At 42.6% G+C, this 17,708-nt stretch overlaps 2 protein-coding genes across 3 annotated transcripts in view; both read right to left on the bottom strand.

Annotated features, from left to right (window-relative positions):
* The window catches only part of LOC143134103 (SEC14-like protein 5), a 21,169-nt gene extending 20,808 nt beyond the window's left edge, over positions 1-361 (bottom strand). Inside the window, exon 1 of the mRNA XM_076294257.1 lies at positions 299-361. Coding sequence (XP_076150372.1) covers positions 299-361 — 63 coding nt within the window. The remainder of the gene's footprint in view (positions 1-298) is intronic.
* A 7,070-nt stretch (positions 362-7,431) lies between these two features.
* Positions 7,432-17,212, bottom strand: LOC143125970 (uncharacterized). Of its 2 annotated transcripts, XM_076287845.1 has the most exons (13): positions 16,921-17,212; positions 16,687-16,778; positions 16,328-16,501; positions 15,675-15,836; positions 15,116-15,437; positions 13,071-13,145; positions 12,569-12,684; positions 11,342-11,478; positions 10,264-10,357; positions 9,649-10,074; positions 8,958-9,135; positions 8,698-8,822; positions 7,432-8,359 (listed from the first exon to the last, which is right to left on the bottom strand). In XM_076287845.1, exons 2-13 carry the CDS (start codon positions 16,699-16,701, stop codon positions 8,036-8,038), a joined length of 2,148 nt encoding a protein of 715 aa, XP_076143960.1. In that variant the 5' UTR covers positions 16,702-16,778; positions 16,921-17,212; the 3' UTR covers positions 7,432-8,035. The 2 variants fall into 2 exon arrangements, with proteins under 2 accessions (XP_076143960.1, XP_076143970.1); XM_076287855.1 differs by having other exon boundaries at positions 10,264-10,354; positions 16,687-17,212.
* Positions 17,213-17,708: the final 496 nt, after the last annotated feature.

The raw sequence follows: 17,708 nt of genomic DNA, 5'->3' as shown, positions 1-17,708 counted from the left end.
AGGCTAGGTTAGTTCACTTGGCTGCAAAACATTATTAGTACAGTAGCTATAATAAAAATATTCATGTATTTTTGAGATATTCCTTTTCTCAAAATAAATGTGCTTCCCTTCAAGGTTGGATTTGGATCCTCATTGATTTCATTGTGAGATTACAATAAGTCACCAAAGGATGATTTCTATGCCTCTTTTTTGTCAACTTTACCAAGGGTGCCAAATAATTCTGGAGAGTATAACAGTCAAAACAACAATTAAGTTAATGTACAGTGGCTGTTTTCATTACATCATAGACTAGACTCACCGCCATCACCATCTCAAATGGGTATTTGTACGCCCGGACCGGGGACTGATACTTCTGCACCATCTTGCCTCTAAATAAAGAAAAGGACAAATAAAATGTGTCTGTATGACAGCAAGCCGTGTGAACAATTAATACCAGGTTGTTTTTCATTGTGTCAGTGTTGTCAAAGGAAGTTCACGGCACGCACCTGAGTGATGTTGGTAACGCGCAGGCAACTTAACCCGTGCGTGTCGTTTATGAGAAAGCGTAATTCCAGTGCCACTACCACGGCTATAAATAAAACTGATTGACACTGAAACTTGAGACACAATGCCGCTAGTTCTTGCCGTTACTGTATGCTACAGTTCATGGTAGTTGTATGCTGTGTCTTGTCACGTTTACCGGGCAAACGCGGCTCGCCAGAACTCACCAGGCATCCGGAGGTCCGGCCAGGGAGGCCACGCACGTCTCCACTTCGGCTATGCCACTACTAGACAGCTGTCCGCTTCATTCATTCATTCATTAATTAAACGCCATGTCCCGGCACCGCGCCAAGTGCGAAAAAAAGGGGGGGGGGGAATGCGTGTCAGGCGATCTCACGGGTCAGACACGCGTTTCCTCGACCAGGACTAAACTGTCCACAGAACATCCTACTCACATGCGTGTAAGTTATTTCCGAATTCAGCTGTGATCACCTCGAACGACTCTATGTCTACACTTGCGTTAAACTCACGTCGTAAAATAAAACTGAATGCGACAAACATTTATATTACCAAAGTCCGAATTCGTATAGTAGCGATTCACATGGTTGTTTGGTGCGCAGTCGTCCAGTCCAGCTGTAGCTGCTCTGTGATGATTCGCGCTGTCAAGACGCTCGGCTGCGCTGGCGTTGGACTGTTTGGCTGAACCCCACCATGCGGTAGCGTCTTGGACCTGCAGGCTGATGTACGGATGTGCCACTGACCCCGTGACGATGCTGCATTACTGACATTTCTATTTCAACATTCCTTTGTTGCATTTTATGGGTTGTTAGTTTTAATTTATTCTTAATTATTTCTTTCATTTTACTCTCACAATTTCATAAAGGTTATTGTTACTTATCCCTTTTATAAGCCTTCTTTCACCATCAATCTATTTGCCTAGACTGTAAAGCACTTTCAGTCAACTCCTGCTCATTTTAAATGTGCTTTTAGAATAGGGACTTGAAAAGTGACTTCTTTTTCATGTAGTTGGTTAAAGAGCATATGTCAGGTTAAATTTGTAAATATGATTAACACAAAATATTTAGGGGAAATACACGTTTGACAAGTTGATGTATTGTTTTGTATGTTTTTTGATACTTAAAGGCAGAATATAAGATGAAAAAGGTTGTTATTTTCAGCACTCACTTAAAACTCCCCCTCCCCTCAAACAAGTCGGTTGACGTCATAAGAGGGAGACGTATTTCTCTGGTCGCTGAGAAAAATGTAGGAGCTGAGCTGTAGGCTACAGTACCCACAGCTGTTATCTGTCAGTCTAATAACTCCGCCATGCCCCTTTAACAGCCCACCCTGAACAGGACAGGTAAAGCTCAACAGAGAGGGGAACTCCGGTGGACATGTCTGAATTCAACACAGCTGCTGATGTAAACACATACTGAAGACTGATAAAATTCATCACGCACCAGTGCTTTATTTGACCAAACAGTAAGAAAATCATCATGTCAATAACACTGACAAATACAACAAACTAAAGTCACTGGGAATCATAATGACTGTCAGGGGCAAGTGTAAAATTTGAGTGTAATTATAGAAGCACAATGTCTATGGTCAGTCGATCATCATCACCATCACCATCTCAAACAGGTATTCGTACACCCGGACCAGATACTTCTGCACCATCTTGCCTCTAAATACAGAAAAGGACAAATACAATGTGTCTGTATAACCAAGCCAAAGAACCAATGAATGCACTGACTAGGCAATGACACCAGTAGGTGGACATGTGCTCCTTTTCATCATTATTCCACTTTGCAAGTGGTCAATTCAAACTCAAAACCCAAACATGTGGACATGTCAAATAGACCTTTCTGTGTGTGAATGTGGCTGTATATGTGTGTATGTGTTATTCTCTCTATGTGTATTTGTTTGTGTAACTGTGTATCTGTGTGTGTATTTGTGTGTTATTATGTGTGTGTGTGTGTGTGTGTTTGTGTATCTGTGTGTATGTGTCATTAGCCCCTTCAGACTGTCGAGCCAAAGCCGAGCTAGCCAGGCCGTGCCGGGGCTAACTGCTCTCACACCTTCAGGTGCGGGCGCTAACTGGTGCCACTTGGGGGCTATATTGGTGCTGCTGACCCCTGATTTCTGGCCCACCCTAAACGTAAACGTTGGGCCACTTGGTGCTAGAGCGGGGCTGGGGGTGGTGTCAAGGTGAAGGCCAGGTCAACCCGTTGTTGTGTGTGGGGTCGAGAAACTTGTAGCCATAGATATGTAGATTTGAACAAAGTCTGAACAAATTGTGTGTGTGTGTGGTGGGGCACTGGGTGGTGTCGTGACTGTGTGTGTTGGGGCTTTGCCCTGTGCGGTCGGCGGCATCAGGTGGTGTTGTGACTGTGTGTGTTGGGGCTTTGCCCTGTGCAATCGGTGGCATCAGGTGGTGTTGTGACTGTGTGTGTTGGGGCTTTGCCCTGTGCGGTCGGCGGTCTCAGACGGGCAGAGCAGACGCGCATGTGGTTGCGGCGCAGGTGGACGCGGGGGAAGCCACGGCCGCACAGCGGGCACAGGAAGCGGCGCCTGATGCCGCTGGGCGCCTGCCGCTGGCGCTTCAGGTCATGGCACTTCGGGCGGGCATGTTCACGTTCACCACCACCACCACCATCTCCACCTCCGCTATCGTGACCTCTTGTGGACAGGGCAGACGTGGACGGTAGGGCGCAGAACTGGGTGGGTGGTACTTCCGAGGAGGGGAAGAGGGAGTATGGTGATTGGCTGATGTTCTCAGCGTCGTAAGCGTCCGTTTCCTGTTCGGATGTGAGGATGCTGAGCTCTGGGTCGACTGGCCCCTGTTCAGCTTGCCCATCTGGGAAAGGATAAACAAGTAAACAGTGTTGCTGTTATAAAAATGCAACAACAACAATGACCACAAAAACAGAATAAGTTGGGTTAAAATGATGACACACAGTAAGGATGTTAACCACATTAACAACACAGTCAGTCAGATGTAAGTAGTAAGGACCACATCAACATGTTCTGCAACACTGTTGGGTCCATCTGTCTGTCCACACCCCTTAAAAAGCCCTTAAAGGTATCGTCAGCAAATCTAAAGCAATTTCTAACTCAGACCACTTTTTCGAAACATTCAGTGAATATCTCCTCACGATTCACTAACTGTAGCTATCAATTCTGTGAGTACAAAGCCTGCATACACAGCCCAGGCTCCATGAACTGAAAACAAACAAATTAGAGCAAGCCTGTCCCCAAAATATAATAAAACTGGTCCAGCCACTGAAAGGGGGATATGGGAGTTGGAAGGGGAGTATGGAGATCAGACTGGTTCGCGCTCTCGTGTTTTGTAGGTGTTTGGTTCAAATATCAATGGACGTAACATCATCCAGAATCGCTGACGGTACCTTGACCCTCCATCAACATAATATAATCCCTCAAATATCCGAGAGATCAATAAATCACCTAAGATGAAGGCTGTCATATAAGATCATATTAAAACCACTTAGAGGGGCAAGGATCTCTTTTGAAATATTAATCGATTGGAGAAAACAACAGTAACAGTATTGTAATAACCAGTAACAAATATGCACTTACATGGACCAGCAGAGTTTTTAGTGTTGTAGTCCTGGACATTAGTACATCCTACAGGAATGAACATGACACATGTGTTCGCTATTAGAGGTCTGTTATAAGTAACATATTTGACATTTGTAGACATGTACATGATTGAACCCTATGTTATTTTGTGTCTGACCATATGTTCTATGCATACCATCTACGCTGTTAAAATGCTGCTTTACTACAGACTTTAACAATCGCTATCGTATGATGGACATGAAATCTAACAAATGTAACTCTTTTCACTACTCATCCATTTGTAACTAATATCATATGATTTGACACATAGCCTATAAAACGTAACTGGCATTAACATGCATTCAAAAAGTACTGCAGGACAGAGTAGAATCTTACCATGTATTTCTAGATGTCTCTTAATAACGTGGCGTCTCCCCAGCATGGCGCCACATTTAAAACAGTGCCAGTGACTCCGCTTGTCTCTCTCCGGCACTCTGTCACAGTAGCAGGGGACCGTGAACAGATCTGTGCAAGGGCAGAGGAATGGGCCACGTTACTATCGACATTACCGCGACACCCTGCTTATTGACCAAGGCTCATGCTTTGATTTTGCTACATTTATTCAGCCATGAGGGCAATACACGGTGGCAGGTTATACTTAAGCAATAAGCCCCGAGAGGTCGTTGTAGGTTACACTGATTATAGAACAGCTAAGGGGCATCAGGATTTAAAGAGTTATCTTCAGTTAGCATTATGGTTGGCTCCCCCTCAGCTTTAAAAATTGACGCGCACAACTCCAAAGTGGAGATTGGAATGCATTTATTTTCTTCATTCTTCTTTATGATTAAACCACATAGCTCTCAATACAAATTTCAAGTTTTTGCCTGAAATTGCACTGTGCCTATTTACAAGGGCATTGTTCCCACCTCTTCTGGGGCCTACCATCAAATGTTGGACCTCTTTAGAAAGCTGAGAACCTCTAGTTTTCGTAGGAAACAGTCAACATAACTGTGTGATGTACTCACACAGAGTTACAGAGGCTAGAATATAGTTTTTTCTTTCTGCCGGATTACAAGCATCTCTGAACTGACCACATTTCAGCCCTCTGGGTCACTTGATATCCCTTAGAAACACAACTGAGCCCTAGCACCAGGTCTTGTGAGGCTGTGTGCAAAAGTAGATCAATATAGAATGAAAATATGAGTGCTTTAGACCATTATTTGCCAAGGTATGCTCATGCGTTTTGTAAAATGCCTACGGAAACTCCCCATAGGACTTTTTGTTATCCAAAATGCATACTGACACTCAAATGCTTACTGCACATGAACCCCTTTGTGTAGAAGCATAATCCTGGTCTCAAATGAAAGGTAACACTTTGAGGTTTCTTGTGGACTATTTAGATTGTATGTCAGGTGTTCTGATATAGACTGACTACAGAAAATATGGAATAATTACAAAAAAGTATCTATTATTGCATTTACTTTGTTGGTTCAATGGGTGTGTATAAGATAAACTATACATCTGTACAACTAATATTGGATAATACAACATGAAGATTCAATTTCTATGGATTCTTGTGAATATTACAGTACCCAATATGTTGCATCTACTTATGGTGCTGCAGCTACACTGCAGCCAGAAGTCAGGGTAGCACCAAAAGCGGAGGAGGGGGGCATTTTGGATCAAATTTAATTGAGACATAATAAAATTAATCTGAAAATGTAAAGCACTATACACATTGTACATGAAAAAAGTTGTCTTTTTTGGATTCCCTTTGCTTTGAAATGGTGTATAACATTACTATGCTACATAGCAATATGGTGCATACAATTGATTTAGAATGTTGGGGGGAGGTGGGGGAAGGGGGTAACCGTCCCGCCGGCGGGTCATGAGGGTTAAACTGTTGAAGCACAATCTGATTTTGATTCAATGGGCTATTGGCCACTGCGGTTTATACACGGGAGTGGTCAATATGCAGATTTGTCTTTTTGAATTTGTATAAAACACTGTCATGTGGTTTATACGTTAATACGGCTAACACACACTCACCACCATCACCACCACCTCTTATACTCTTTCTTCACCAGTGCCATCCTCTTTCATGTGCACCGCCGCGTATCTTAAGTGTGATCGATGTTGCGCGTGACTACGATTGGACACTGCGGAACAGACTCAACTCACCAACGCCATGCTCTTGGAAGTGTACGGCGTATTTGAAGTGTCGTCGGTCCAGGTGTTCCTCGGATGGCTGCATGCCGCTCTTGCACATCAGACAGGCGGCAGCGCCTTCGTTGGCCTTGATGAGGCCCTGCCGTGACCTGAACGTGTGGGAGCCTGTAGGGTGCAGACACACACACACACACACACGAGATTTCAGTAAAGGCATTTCAGGCACGAAACTCTCATAATACGTTTTCTTGATGTAAGTATCAAGGGGAGCCATGTGAGTCTGTGCAAATTTAAACAAATGCTCTATTTTTTGGCGTGACCTGAACATGTGAGTCTGTGGACCACAAACAAACAAACAGGAATTCAGCACATGTATTTTAACCATGGAGGTATTATATAGACCTGCAGAGACATTCCTTATGTCAATGCTAGGCTAGCTACTTCAGCCAAATGCATCCTCAGTTGACTGCCATCACCATCTTTAAAAATGGCGTCTGACGTGCTGACTTCTGGCCACATTTTCACAGAGGGCCACAAGTTATGTTGTCCATGTGGATTTGCTGCTCCAAGCTTGGAAACTTCCAATCCACATAGACAGCATACTCTTGGCCACCACTAACTAACATGGCAGCTAATCGGCTTGTTTGTAAAATTTAACAGGGGGCCGGAAGTCAGCATGCATCAGACGTCAAATTTGTAAAGGTGAGGGGAGCCAACCATAATGCTAACTGGCTGAAGCTAACTCTTTAAATCCTGACCCCCTGATTTTCAGATTTCAGAGATTATAGTGTTCCACTATGTAGGCTGGAATGTTTTTACTTGTATTAGAGGACATAGGCATACAACTGCTCCCTCCAGGGGCACGTTTCTCAAAACCATAGTTGCTGAGTAAGTCAGCAACTTTGTTGGTTGCAATACAATTTCCCATTGCCAACCAACCAAGTTGCCAACAGGTTAGCAACTATGGTTTTGGGAAACGCACCCCAGATTGATCCAAGAGCCAAATTGGGATGAACACATCAGTCTTGTATTTGTTTGCGTACTGCCTCAAACATTCCACGGATTACAAAGTCATACAGTTGAGTGGTCACAGCAAACTGACTACAGAACATGTGTGGCTTTGACACATGAAGCATGTTGGTCACTTGAAGCCCTCAATTTAAAACAAACTCTCTTGTAAAGATGACACCATGAAGCACATCATAAACATTTACATGTTTAATGAATTTATCAAGAACAGTAAACAAAACAGTGTTATATGTTAATACTGTATCAAATTTCACCATTTCAAAGTATACTGGTGAAAAATGAAGCTTCATGATATAGCACACACTACTCAAAAATGTAAAAAGAAAATATATACTGTATATGATGTAAAAAAGCAATTTGAAAAGATTGAAAGGTACACTCTATCGACCACATACAGTGTAGTCAAGAATCCAAACACTTGTGAATCTACATAATCAGAAGTGTGGGGGCTGATTTCTGAGAACGTATTAGCCTGAGAACGTATTTCTGGTCGCCGTGGCAAACCTATACTTCACATGCTCCTGATTAATACTCTGAAACGACCTACTGACGGCATCCTATGATTGTCTGCACCAGCACAAGAATCACCCGGATCCATAACTGTTGTGGTGCCTGTACAGTCTAATACATAATCTGAGGAACAACAAAACTGTACAAATACAGCAAACTTTTTAACCTAAAATAAGTCAAACTTTCAATGTGAAAATAACACCATAATAACAACACCACACAAAGACACATCACAAGCCAAACTCGTGTGATTTTGTCTCTATTGCTTTCAGTGGCTGTTGTTAAGAAGTCTGGCGCGAATCTCTCGGACTCTCGGGCTCTCCTTGGCGCTGCCCACGTCAATGCCGTACACCGTGGTCTGCAGGAACGTGAAAAAGTTGTACAGGGGCTCGTCGTAGGACCGGCCGAACACAAAGTGCGCCTTGAAGAGTTCGTCGAAGGCCGCGGTGGCAGTGTTCACTTCGCAGGGGATGGCCTTCTGTTCCAGAACGACGAAGTAATTCTGAATGCTGCTCTTCCTCTCCCCAACACAGAGGAGGAACGGAGGTGCTGCTCGAGCTTCCTCAAGGAAGTTCTCCAGGCTGTTGCCCGTCTGGAAGGCAAAGAGGGAGACGGAGAGTCAGAGAGAGACAGAGAGAGAGAGAAAGAGAGAGAGAGAGATAGAGAGATAGAGAGACAGACAGACAGATAGATAGAGAGAGAGGTACAGAGAGAAAGAGAAAGAGATAAAGAAAGAAAGAAAGAAAGAAAGAAAGAAAGAAAGAAAGAGAGGTACAGAGAGAGAAAGATAAAGAGAGACAGACAGATAGAGAGAGAGAAAGAGAGATAGATATATATAGAGAGAGACAGAGAGAGAAAGAGAGAGAATGTGTCTATGACAAACAGAAAGAGTTCCCTGATGTTTGCATGTAGAGAAGTGAGACATCTTACTTTCATGAATTTCACCAGATGGTCACCAGCTTCCGCAGCACTAATCTTCTTGTGCTTCTTGCCCTTTGAAGTTGGCGGCAAAAGATGCAAGAGCAAGAGTATGGTTGCCAGGTCACTATCCCAATCTGTTCACAAACAAACACATAAACAAACAAACAAAATAACTGCTGCATTTAAATCGGTATGATTCCGGACTGATTGATAATTATGATTTTAGGTCACACTGTGCATTCAACAACTCCGAGGTTGCCCTTAGTTACCTTCGGACCATTCAGACGGCTGGCTCAGTGATGACAGGAAGAGGAGGCTGTCCATGTGTGTGCCGTGGGGGAGTCGCTTACAGTCGTCGATGATCCTGGGCTTGTAGAACGTCTGCCACCGCGACAGAAATCGGCCTGACACCTCCTCTCCAAACAGCATGGTGAAGTCCTGATTAACCTGCAGCACAGAGGAAAGAGACAACCATGAGAACATGCAGGCCAACTAGCCAACTAGCCCCCTAGTCAATAAGTTACATTTCCTGTCTCGGTCCGCTGGATCAGATGTTATTTTAATTCATATATCGGTCTATTTATGACCCCTACGTTTGCGTGTGGCTATTTTGTTTTGAATCCATGATCTTCCTTGTCAAAATATAAAGGCATTATTGACAAACAAATTTCCTCCTGTTCATCGCACCCCACCTGTCATGTCTCTATTCCCCACATTTGAGAACTGGTGTAATGTATGGAAAAATCTGTCTGCTGGATATTTTTGTTTTGTTGACCTATGAGTGTCCTGCTGTGGACGTGTCTAAGCTTAAAGGCAAAAAGGTCAAAAAAGGGTGCCATTAACCCAAATTGGCCACTTGAAGAATATTATATAAGACCATATATATTTATTATTTAAAATATATAGTAAATATAAAGCTTTTTTGAGGAAAAAAAACAAATCTCCATCTTATCTCCTCACCAAGCCAGGCGTGTCCAGGAAGCGCGGGAAAAGATCGAGCACGGCTGCAGCCGACGCCGTCTCGGGGTCGTGCACCACATCCTGTCGGCGCTCTAACGTGGCCTTCATGTTCTCCCTCACGAGCGCCACGTCGTCAGAGCCTCTCATCAGCATCACGGCCTCTTGACACTGCTCAGCAGAGATCTGCGGAGGTGCCGAGTGGGCCGGTCGCCGCGTCCTTGGGCCATCCTGATAGGTGGACGGACGTCTCGGGACGTCCTGATAGGTGGAGAGACGTCTCGGAGCATCCTGATAGGTCGAGAGAGACCTTGGGGCATCCTGATAGGTGGAGAAAGATCTCGGGATGTGACTGGATGAGGAGCGCTGGACTGTTTTCAACCTCCAGGCCAAGTAACCAGAACCACTCTGATGGTCGTAGTAGTGCTCCTGAAAAGTAACGGCACATTTTTAGCTCACAATCTTGCTGTAAATGTGGGATCTAGATTTTACCAACCGATGCATATTTAAACACACACAAACAATGGTAATGTGACATACGATGGCAATAATACAACAATATCAATAATAACATCACCTTTAGCAATAATATCACCTGTTATTCATCCAGATACTTACATAACCGTTCTTGGAATTCAGATCCTTTAAGAGAGGGAATAAGGTTACTATTCCGAGGGCGTAGGACACCCGGACACTCACTGGTGGGGGTCTTCTGCAGAACAGGACAAGACTGGATTAGCTGGTCAGACTCAAAATGACAAATGGGAAATAGAAATAACAACAAAAACAAACAAGCATCTGTAGTCTACCAACCCAATCACTACTACAGACGTTTGAACTTCATTCATAACATCAGCAGTTTGAATATGACCAGGGGCGCCTGCAGGATTAAATGTTAAGGTACGCACAGACATCGGAACCCCCCCCCAACACATCAACACAAAAAAAGCGCATAACATAACAAGCGCTAACATATTTGAACGGAACTGATTTATTGAAGGGATTTATTGAACTGATCGATCTAATGGGCACCAAGTTGGAGGACTGTGTCTTAGCCTGGCCGCTAGCCCTTTTTTGACGGTTCAGGAGACGGCTGGCAAGCAGAGGACGCCTGTGCATCATTGCATTTAGGCATTTTAGAAAATGTTTGAAATAAACTCATTTGTTTGAAGCTTCGTTTACTAATTTTTATGCTGGTAATCGCACACGGTATGGTAGAACTACTGACTGATACTTGCTGTTCTTCAATTTGGAGGGAATCGACACTGATGACACACAGCGAGGGGGCAAGCGATACAATTAAATTTTTTACTTTCCCAGTAACCAATCAGTTGTCATGATCACTCACACACCCCGCCCCATCTACTAGACCGGTCTCTCTATCGCAAACCCCATCCCTGCCCCGCCCCCGATCACACACAAACTTCTAAACTCTCTCTCTCTCTCTCTCTCTCTCTCTCCCCCCGCGGAGCTTGAAGGTACGCACAGTGCGTACGGCCGTACAGCTGCAGGCGCCACTGAATATGACCATTTCAATACATGCTTTACATTGCATTTCTAATGAATACCGGTAAAACTCCTTTGAGGTGGAGACAGTAATTAAAAAAGAGGCACGAATACAACAACAACAACAACAGAAACAGAAACAATAGCAACAACCACCACAACAAAGAAAAGGGCTCAATACATGACTCACCCATGATTTTCCATCATGTCCGCCACCAGTATGTTCACCATCTTCCTCCTTGTTGCGTCGGAGAGACATTTCATCTTATTGTACTCCTGAAATATCCTGTCACCCCCAAGCTTGGAACGGAGTGCGGTCTGGACAATCTTAAACATTAAACAGGTCACAGGTGCACATTTTACAAAGCGTACAGCCAAGTCTATTAAGTAATGGTGAACAATCATAAAGCATATATGAAAAGACAGTTTGACACGTAGATACAAGGATATGTAATTAAATAACATAAAACAGCAAATATTTTCACTCTACGGCACATCCCCTATGAAATCCTGGCACTCACTCCTGTACGAACACGGCATACAGTAATTCTCTGTGTATTAGCCACATTGGCTCCTTTCAGACATACACTGGACTTCTGACATGATCCGGAGGTCACGCGTGTGGGCAGTATGTGTGGACACAAATGTCCAAATTATTTGACCTCGAAATCACCCGGGTCTTACACTACCAGCCCCCTAGTCCAGAGATTATGCGGTTGAAGATATGTCTGAATACAAAAGGGTAAGATGCGGGTGATTCACACCTTCGCTGTGTGAAGCTGATGGTGTCCCCATGGCTTAACTGTAGTTTATAAGGTTATGATGACTGTCATAATCAAGTTCATCCATTAATTCTGACGCTATAATGACGCTAATTTGCCAAGACGGGAAGTTGTATGTACTGTGTGTTATGCTCGGGAACACAGTTAGAAAGCAAGCCAAACTCTGAGCCAAGATTACCGTTGCATCATGATTTAACTGTAGGCTATGGCCAGATTGTCGCCATAGCCTTTATGTTGACAGGGTTTCGGCTACCACTTTGATGAGGACGATAACTTAAATGAAACTCTGTGGGCATGTCCGTGAGCTCCCATGTACATGCCCCCAGAGTGTAGCACTGTAGCTGCCCCATGGACATGCCCCCAGAGTGTAGCACTGTAGCTGCCTGGCTGCGTTAGCTGCTGGCTGTAGCAACTCAAGCAAGGTAAAACCGTTTACTTTTTAAACTGATGGATTTTGTTTTAGTACTAGGTGACCTCGCCAGATTTTTCTTTTAAGTACATCAGTTAATAAGTGGTTTAAGTACAGCATGTTAAGAGTTTGTAACAAACATCCTTTTAATCTCATGTCCTAACTTTTATGCAAAGTTTAAATGTCTTTAGTCTTTGTATTTCATGACATAGGAGCAAAAGCTCACCACACTTGCTGAATGGCTGTCAAGAGGAGCCTCCACCAACTGCCTTTTTCGAGTTTGGGTTGCATTCTGAACCGCAGGTGAATCTGAGGAATGAGACGAAGAGCTGGATGTTGCCGCTGAAAACAATAATAATAATAAAAGAATATATATGAAACATGGTAAAATCTGTCCATTGAAAATATTGTAAAATCTACACATGTGCATTGACTGAATGCACAACCCATTTGTTCATGCCTAACTGAAGAATGTGGCATTCACAGCACAGTACTGTACATCACACTCCCATTACACTCCCATACCGTTTATTCAGCATTATGTCATAAATCAGTTACTTTACCCAACATTAATGACCAAAACCTAGTTAGCTAATTTATAAATCCTGGCTAGTTGGTAAATGGTATTACCTAACAATCAACAGCTAGCTAGTTCACTTTGACACATTAACAGATTTAGGTAGTTTCCCTGGTTAAAAATGCTGGTAATGCACTTGAAAGGCACTTACCTTCTATGGCGGCCATATCATGATTACTGTAGGCATATGAAGAGTCATTGTCCGGTAGTTCTCCACTGTCGTGTGCTACACAAATAAGCAAACAGAGGACAAGTACGCTACTCCAAATGGACAAAATGTTTTACACTGAAAGATCAATAAAACTACAGAGTAAATACAATCTGGTACTAAAGACGTCAAATGGCTCCTTTGAAGTAATAGTTTATTCAATGAATCTTCCTAGACAAGAGTATTTAATTAATCTCCCTAGATAAGAGTCGTTTGTGGTGGATTACATTCTATTATGACAAATTAACTCAATCAGTTACAATTAGTACATTTCAGTAGGGGTATTTACCGTATATTCTAAATGACTGTTTTGTTTCAAATGTACTGCATTAAACAAGTGATGAATATTTCTAATTTGTAGCAAAACGTGCTTGTCATTTTCTGGACCACCAATAACTGGTACATGAGCCTAGACAAGCAGAGTTTGTGCTTCACTGGAACCTGTTTACCAACAGCCAGGGCTTTGGTAGTCAACACACAAAGATTTGAAGTGCCTTCAGATTCTTTTGAACAGAGGTGAACATCCAAAGTGAACATGTTTTCGCCGAAGTGTTAAATTTGAGCATGTTTTAGTAAATATACCAAACATCTTTAGTAAACATTCCAAACATCTTCCAAACATCTGTCAACCATTCCTCCAGCGTCATTATATGTTTGTATATGAACTACCTCCTCTGACTGTTTGCCAGTGTTCGCAAATCTTCACAGTAGGGCTGTGCAATTAATCGATTAATCGATAATGACTTCCAACGATAATGAAAACAGCATAATCTAAACACATTATAATGATTGTATTTTGCTGCACTATGCTTTGCAACAATGCTCTTGTTTTGTCTTGAGATACATGTCCAGCACACCTTTGTTTTATGGTGTGTAACTGTTCCACATTTTAATTTTTTCTATGCGTTGTTTTTTGCCTGATTTTCAGTTTAATTATATCTCAAATTCAACTAAAACCCACATCTGTAATTCGGCCGTAGGTATGAGGTATTATGATTTGTTTTGCTATAATCGAGCAGCCCTAGTTTACAGCGATTTCTAGGTTCACATTTGTTTGTGAATTTAGGCGCACCTGTAGTTTGTCATTAGCCGCTGGCTACCAACCAGAACTGCTAAAGAGGTAGTGCGTCATCTTTGTGGAACAATGATAAATGAGAGGTTGTTTAATAATAGTCTCACAATAATCGCTCCCACTCAGCAGTGGTCATTGCACAAATGAAGATAGCAGCAAACACCACTGTGGATCTAAGAATAATTGCTCAGGTTAAGCATCCCAAAACGTCACAAGGTGGCCCGAAGAGGATATACAACTTGCACAAAACATAGTAGACAGTAAATACTTACATACATACATACACATACGTCATATATGTACGTACTATGCAAACATATGTAACAGGAGTAAAATCAACAGGAAAGGGAAACACAGAAGTAAAAGTGAGAACACAAAACACTGTACAGAAGAATAATAAAGTGTAAAAAAAATTACACTAAATTATGACAAATACCACACAATCAAAGAAAGTACTAACAAATAGGGCTGCCACTAATGATTATTTTCATAGTCGATCATAGCCGATTAATTTCCCCATTATTTTCTCGATTAATCGATTACCGTAGTTGTTTGATTGATTAAATGCCAGAAAATGATGAAAAAAAAAAATGTTTCCAAATCTTTGCCTTGCTTTGTCCACACACCAAAGATATTAAGCACACGGTCATAGAGGAGTAAGTAAATCTGGCTACAATCTAGTCTACAATCTGAGCTACAATCAGACAATTTTGATGTATTTTCCTTAAAAAAAGGACATAAACCGGTTAATCGATTATCACTAGTCGACGGTTAATTTAATAATCAACAACTAATCGATTAATTGATTACTCGTTGCAACCCTACTAACAAACCTAACAAAACACATATGAAATAAATGTACATCACTGATTTACAGGGAGCTTCTCTACATTTGCCCTAAGAGACCTCTACTTACCTGCATGGCTATATTCAAAGCTCCCGTCCCACTCGCTGTTCTCCACCTTCACCGACTCATCAGGGACCTGCCCCTCGGTCTCCCTGTCCTCGTGCCCTCCGCCTTCCCCTTCATCCATTTCACATGCCTCCTCCTCCTGTTTGACCCCTGGAACAGCCACATCGGTTGTCCTGCCACAATCAGAGATGAGTTTCAGAAGGGTGCATTCTTGTGTGGAATTCTGGGAAATGTAGTCTGGAGCCATGGGGCCAGCTTCAGCGGGGTGGAAAAGAGTACGATGGGTCATGTCATCAAGAGTATGATGGGTCATGTCATCAGACGCCTATAAAAAAGAAAAAAAGAAAAGTATTGTAAAACATCTTCAAAAAAGACAAAGAATCTTCACGACTTACTATCTAGTAACTGCATTCACTCAAATACTTTCTGAGATAAAGCTCTCCAAGTTTCTTGCACTATGTCAAAACTCCAGGACCTCCAACTTAAAATCGTAACCGGATATTTCAACCAGATAATTCAATATCTGCACAACCGTAAGCATTTTTAATAACAAGCTCCGGACCTGTGTTCTGACTGGGCTGGCGAGGACTTCTGGGTTCTGCATCTGTGTGTCGACAAGTCGATGTTTGTGAGCGTGGGACGCCAGCAGCTGTGTGCGCAGGGCCCTGATCTCATCCTGTAGACCAGTGATGATCTGCGTCACACTCCTCAGAGCACGAATCGTCTAAAAAAGGACATAAATGGAAGTCGAAGACAAATTCACAGTTTCTATCTTTACGTTTATTACACACAGTCTGCATAACTGCAGTGTTTCCCATACAGTACATTGACTTATTTATGGTGGCCCACCACAATATCAACATTGACCACCACACAATGATTTTCTATGTTGTACTATTTAAACTGTAGAGCTATGTGACACACTCATAATATGATACTCATGATATCAGTGTGAAGCAGAGAGATGATTGCATGGCCCCATCAGTGGGACAGCCAGCTGTTGCTCTTGCTGTCACAAATAGAGAGCAATCACAATAGCATCCAGGCAAAGTCTTCTTTTTTTTGCGGATCAAATGTTTGGAAAAGGTTAGCTGCTATGTCACAAAGCACAGAACTTACACTTTGTTTTTACAAAGCATGTTGAAAAATAAACATCTTCTGCTATTATCACATAAACATGATGCACAAAATCATGGCGCTTTCAGTTATTTTTACCTCATTGGCATCCGCTAACTGGTAGTCCTTTTCCTTCAGTTTGTTCTGTAGTTCCTGAAGCTGCAGTTTCAAGAGTCTGTTTGCAACATCTTGTTCGTTCAGTGCCCGTTGCGACTCCAGCTCTCTCTCTTTAATTTTCGACATCAACGTTTGCAGGGCATAGTCAACGTCACACTACGAACAAAGAAGAAAAGAGTAACGGTATCAAAGCAGACTCAGGTTGAAAACGGTATCGTCTGTCTTTTATTGTCATCGCGAGCAGGGGAAGAACACTTAAGTAAGAGTGTAGGTAGGTTGTATTCTACCAGCAGACAATGCAACAGAGGCAAACTGGTAAACCAAAATAAATGTTTACTCACGGGAGTCATCATCATGGCTATGCAACGTTATTGCTGTTGTGACCGGGATGGCAATGTTCTCGCCGTTTCTGCTTCCTTTTCTTCTTTCCTTACTACAGTAGGAAAACACCCAAATTGCTCAGTAGCCTGCAAGGCGACTGTAACATTACCTACATAATATTTCAGTGGAATTTGCAAATTATGTGCCCACTACGTACTCTTCCAAAAGGAATTATGTAGGCTAGTCACACTCACAGCTAGTTAATTAATTTCCAGTTTAACCAGTTAGCTGGTACCTACTGTTTCAGTTGATCGTGCTTACGTTAATTTAGTTTGATAAGTCTATTCTAAACGAATTTTATCAAAGTGAGATACAACCATACAACGCTACAGGCACAACCTGGACTACCGAGACTTGCCACTGTTTTCCTCCGCCCAGTCTGTCACCCCAACACCTCTCTTCTTCTACACATTTTGAGTAGCCTACGCTTAGAAGCACACACCGCCACCTACTGGAACAGAAAAAAAGAAACGCTTACCTTCAAAGTTTTCAGCATGAAGGACTGACACCTGACCTGAATGACTGCGATGGCTGTTTAAAACTGCAACAGAACCTGAGGACATTACCACCTTCTCTGGTCTCGTTTCGTCTCCCCTACTCCACTCCATGGGATGGCTTCAGTGGTGTAGTGTAGACAAACACTTGTCAGTCAGCCTCCAAGAAAAAAAATCACTCCAAACTTGACAACCATAGAAGCTCCTATCCATCCAGTCCCTGGGTCCTTAGCATGGAGTACAAATGGGAATTCCAGCTCTGAGCCAGATCTTTTGGCTCATCTCAGCAATAAGAATCACCTCTTCTGGCGCTTAATATAATATCACTTCTGTGATTTTATATAAATGTGACACATTTTTGATATATGATTACCCTCAGCCCCTGATGGGGTTAGGTCTGTCTCTCTGTGTGTCTGCTCATAAAACAAAACGACAACAACTTACAATCAAAGCAATATTTTAACAAATGAGGCCTCATCTACACATGA

This window comes from Alosa pseudoharengus, unplaced genomic scaffold (genome assembly GCF_046254945.1).
Source record: "Alosa pseudoharengus isolate Yale_2024_CS ecotype anadromous, Long Island Sound unplaced genomic scaffold, YU_APseudo_1.1 YU_APseudo_1.1_scf_1, whole genome shotgun sequence".
NCBI lineage: Eukaryota > Metazoa > Chordata > Actinopteri > Clupeiformes > Clupeidae > Alosa > Alosa pseudoharengus.
Note: the sequence above shows the minus strand (reverse complement) of the source record. Positions and strands in the feature narration are given on the sequence as shown.

Excerpts from the sequence above, each read along its gene's own strand:
- LOC143125970 (XM_076287845.1), bottom strand. Across the intron at positions 10,075-10,263 it reads TGAATTCCAAGAACGGTTAT|GAGCACTACTACGACCATCA; the intron begins GTAAGTATCTGG and ends GTTACTTTTCAG. Across the intron at positions 8,360-8,697 it reads ATCTGGTGAAATTCATGAAA|ACGGGCAACAGCCTGGAGAA; the intron begins GTAAGATGTCTC and ends TTTGCCTTCCAG.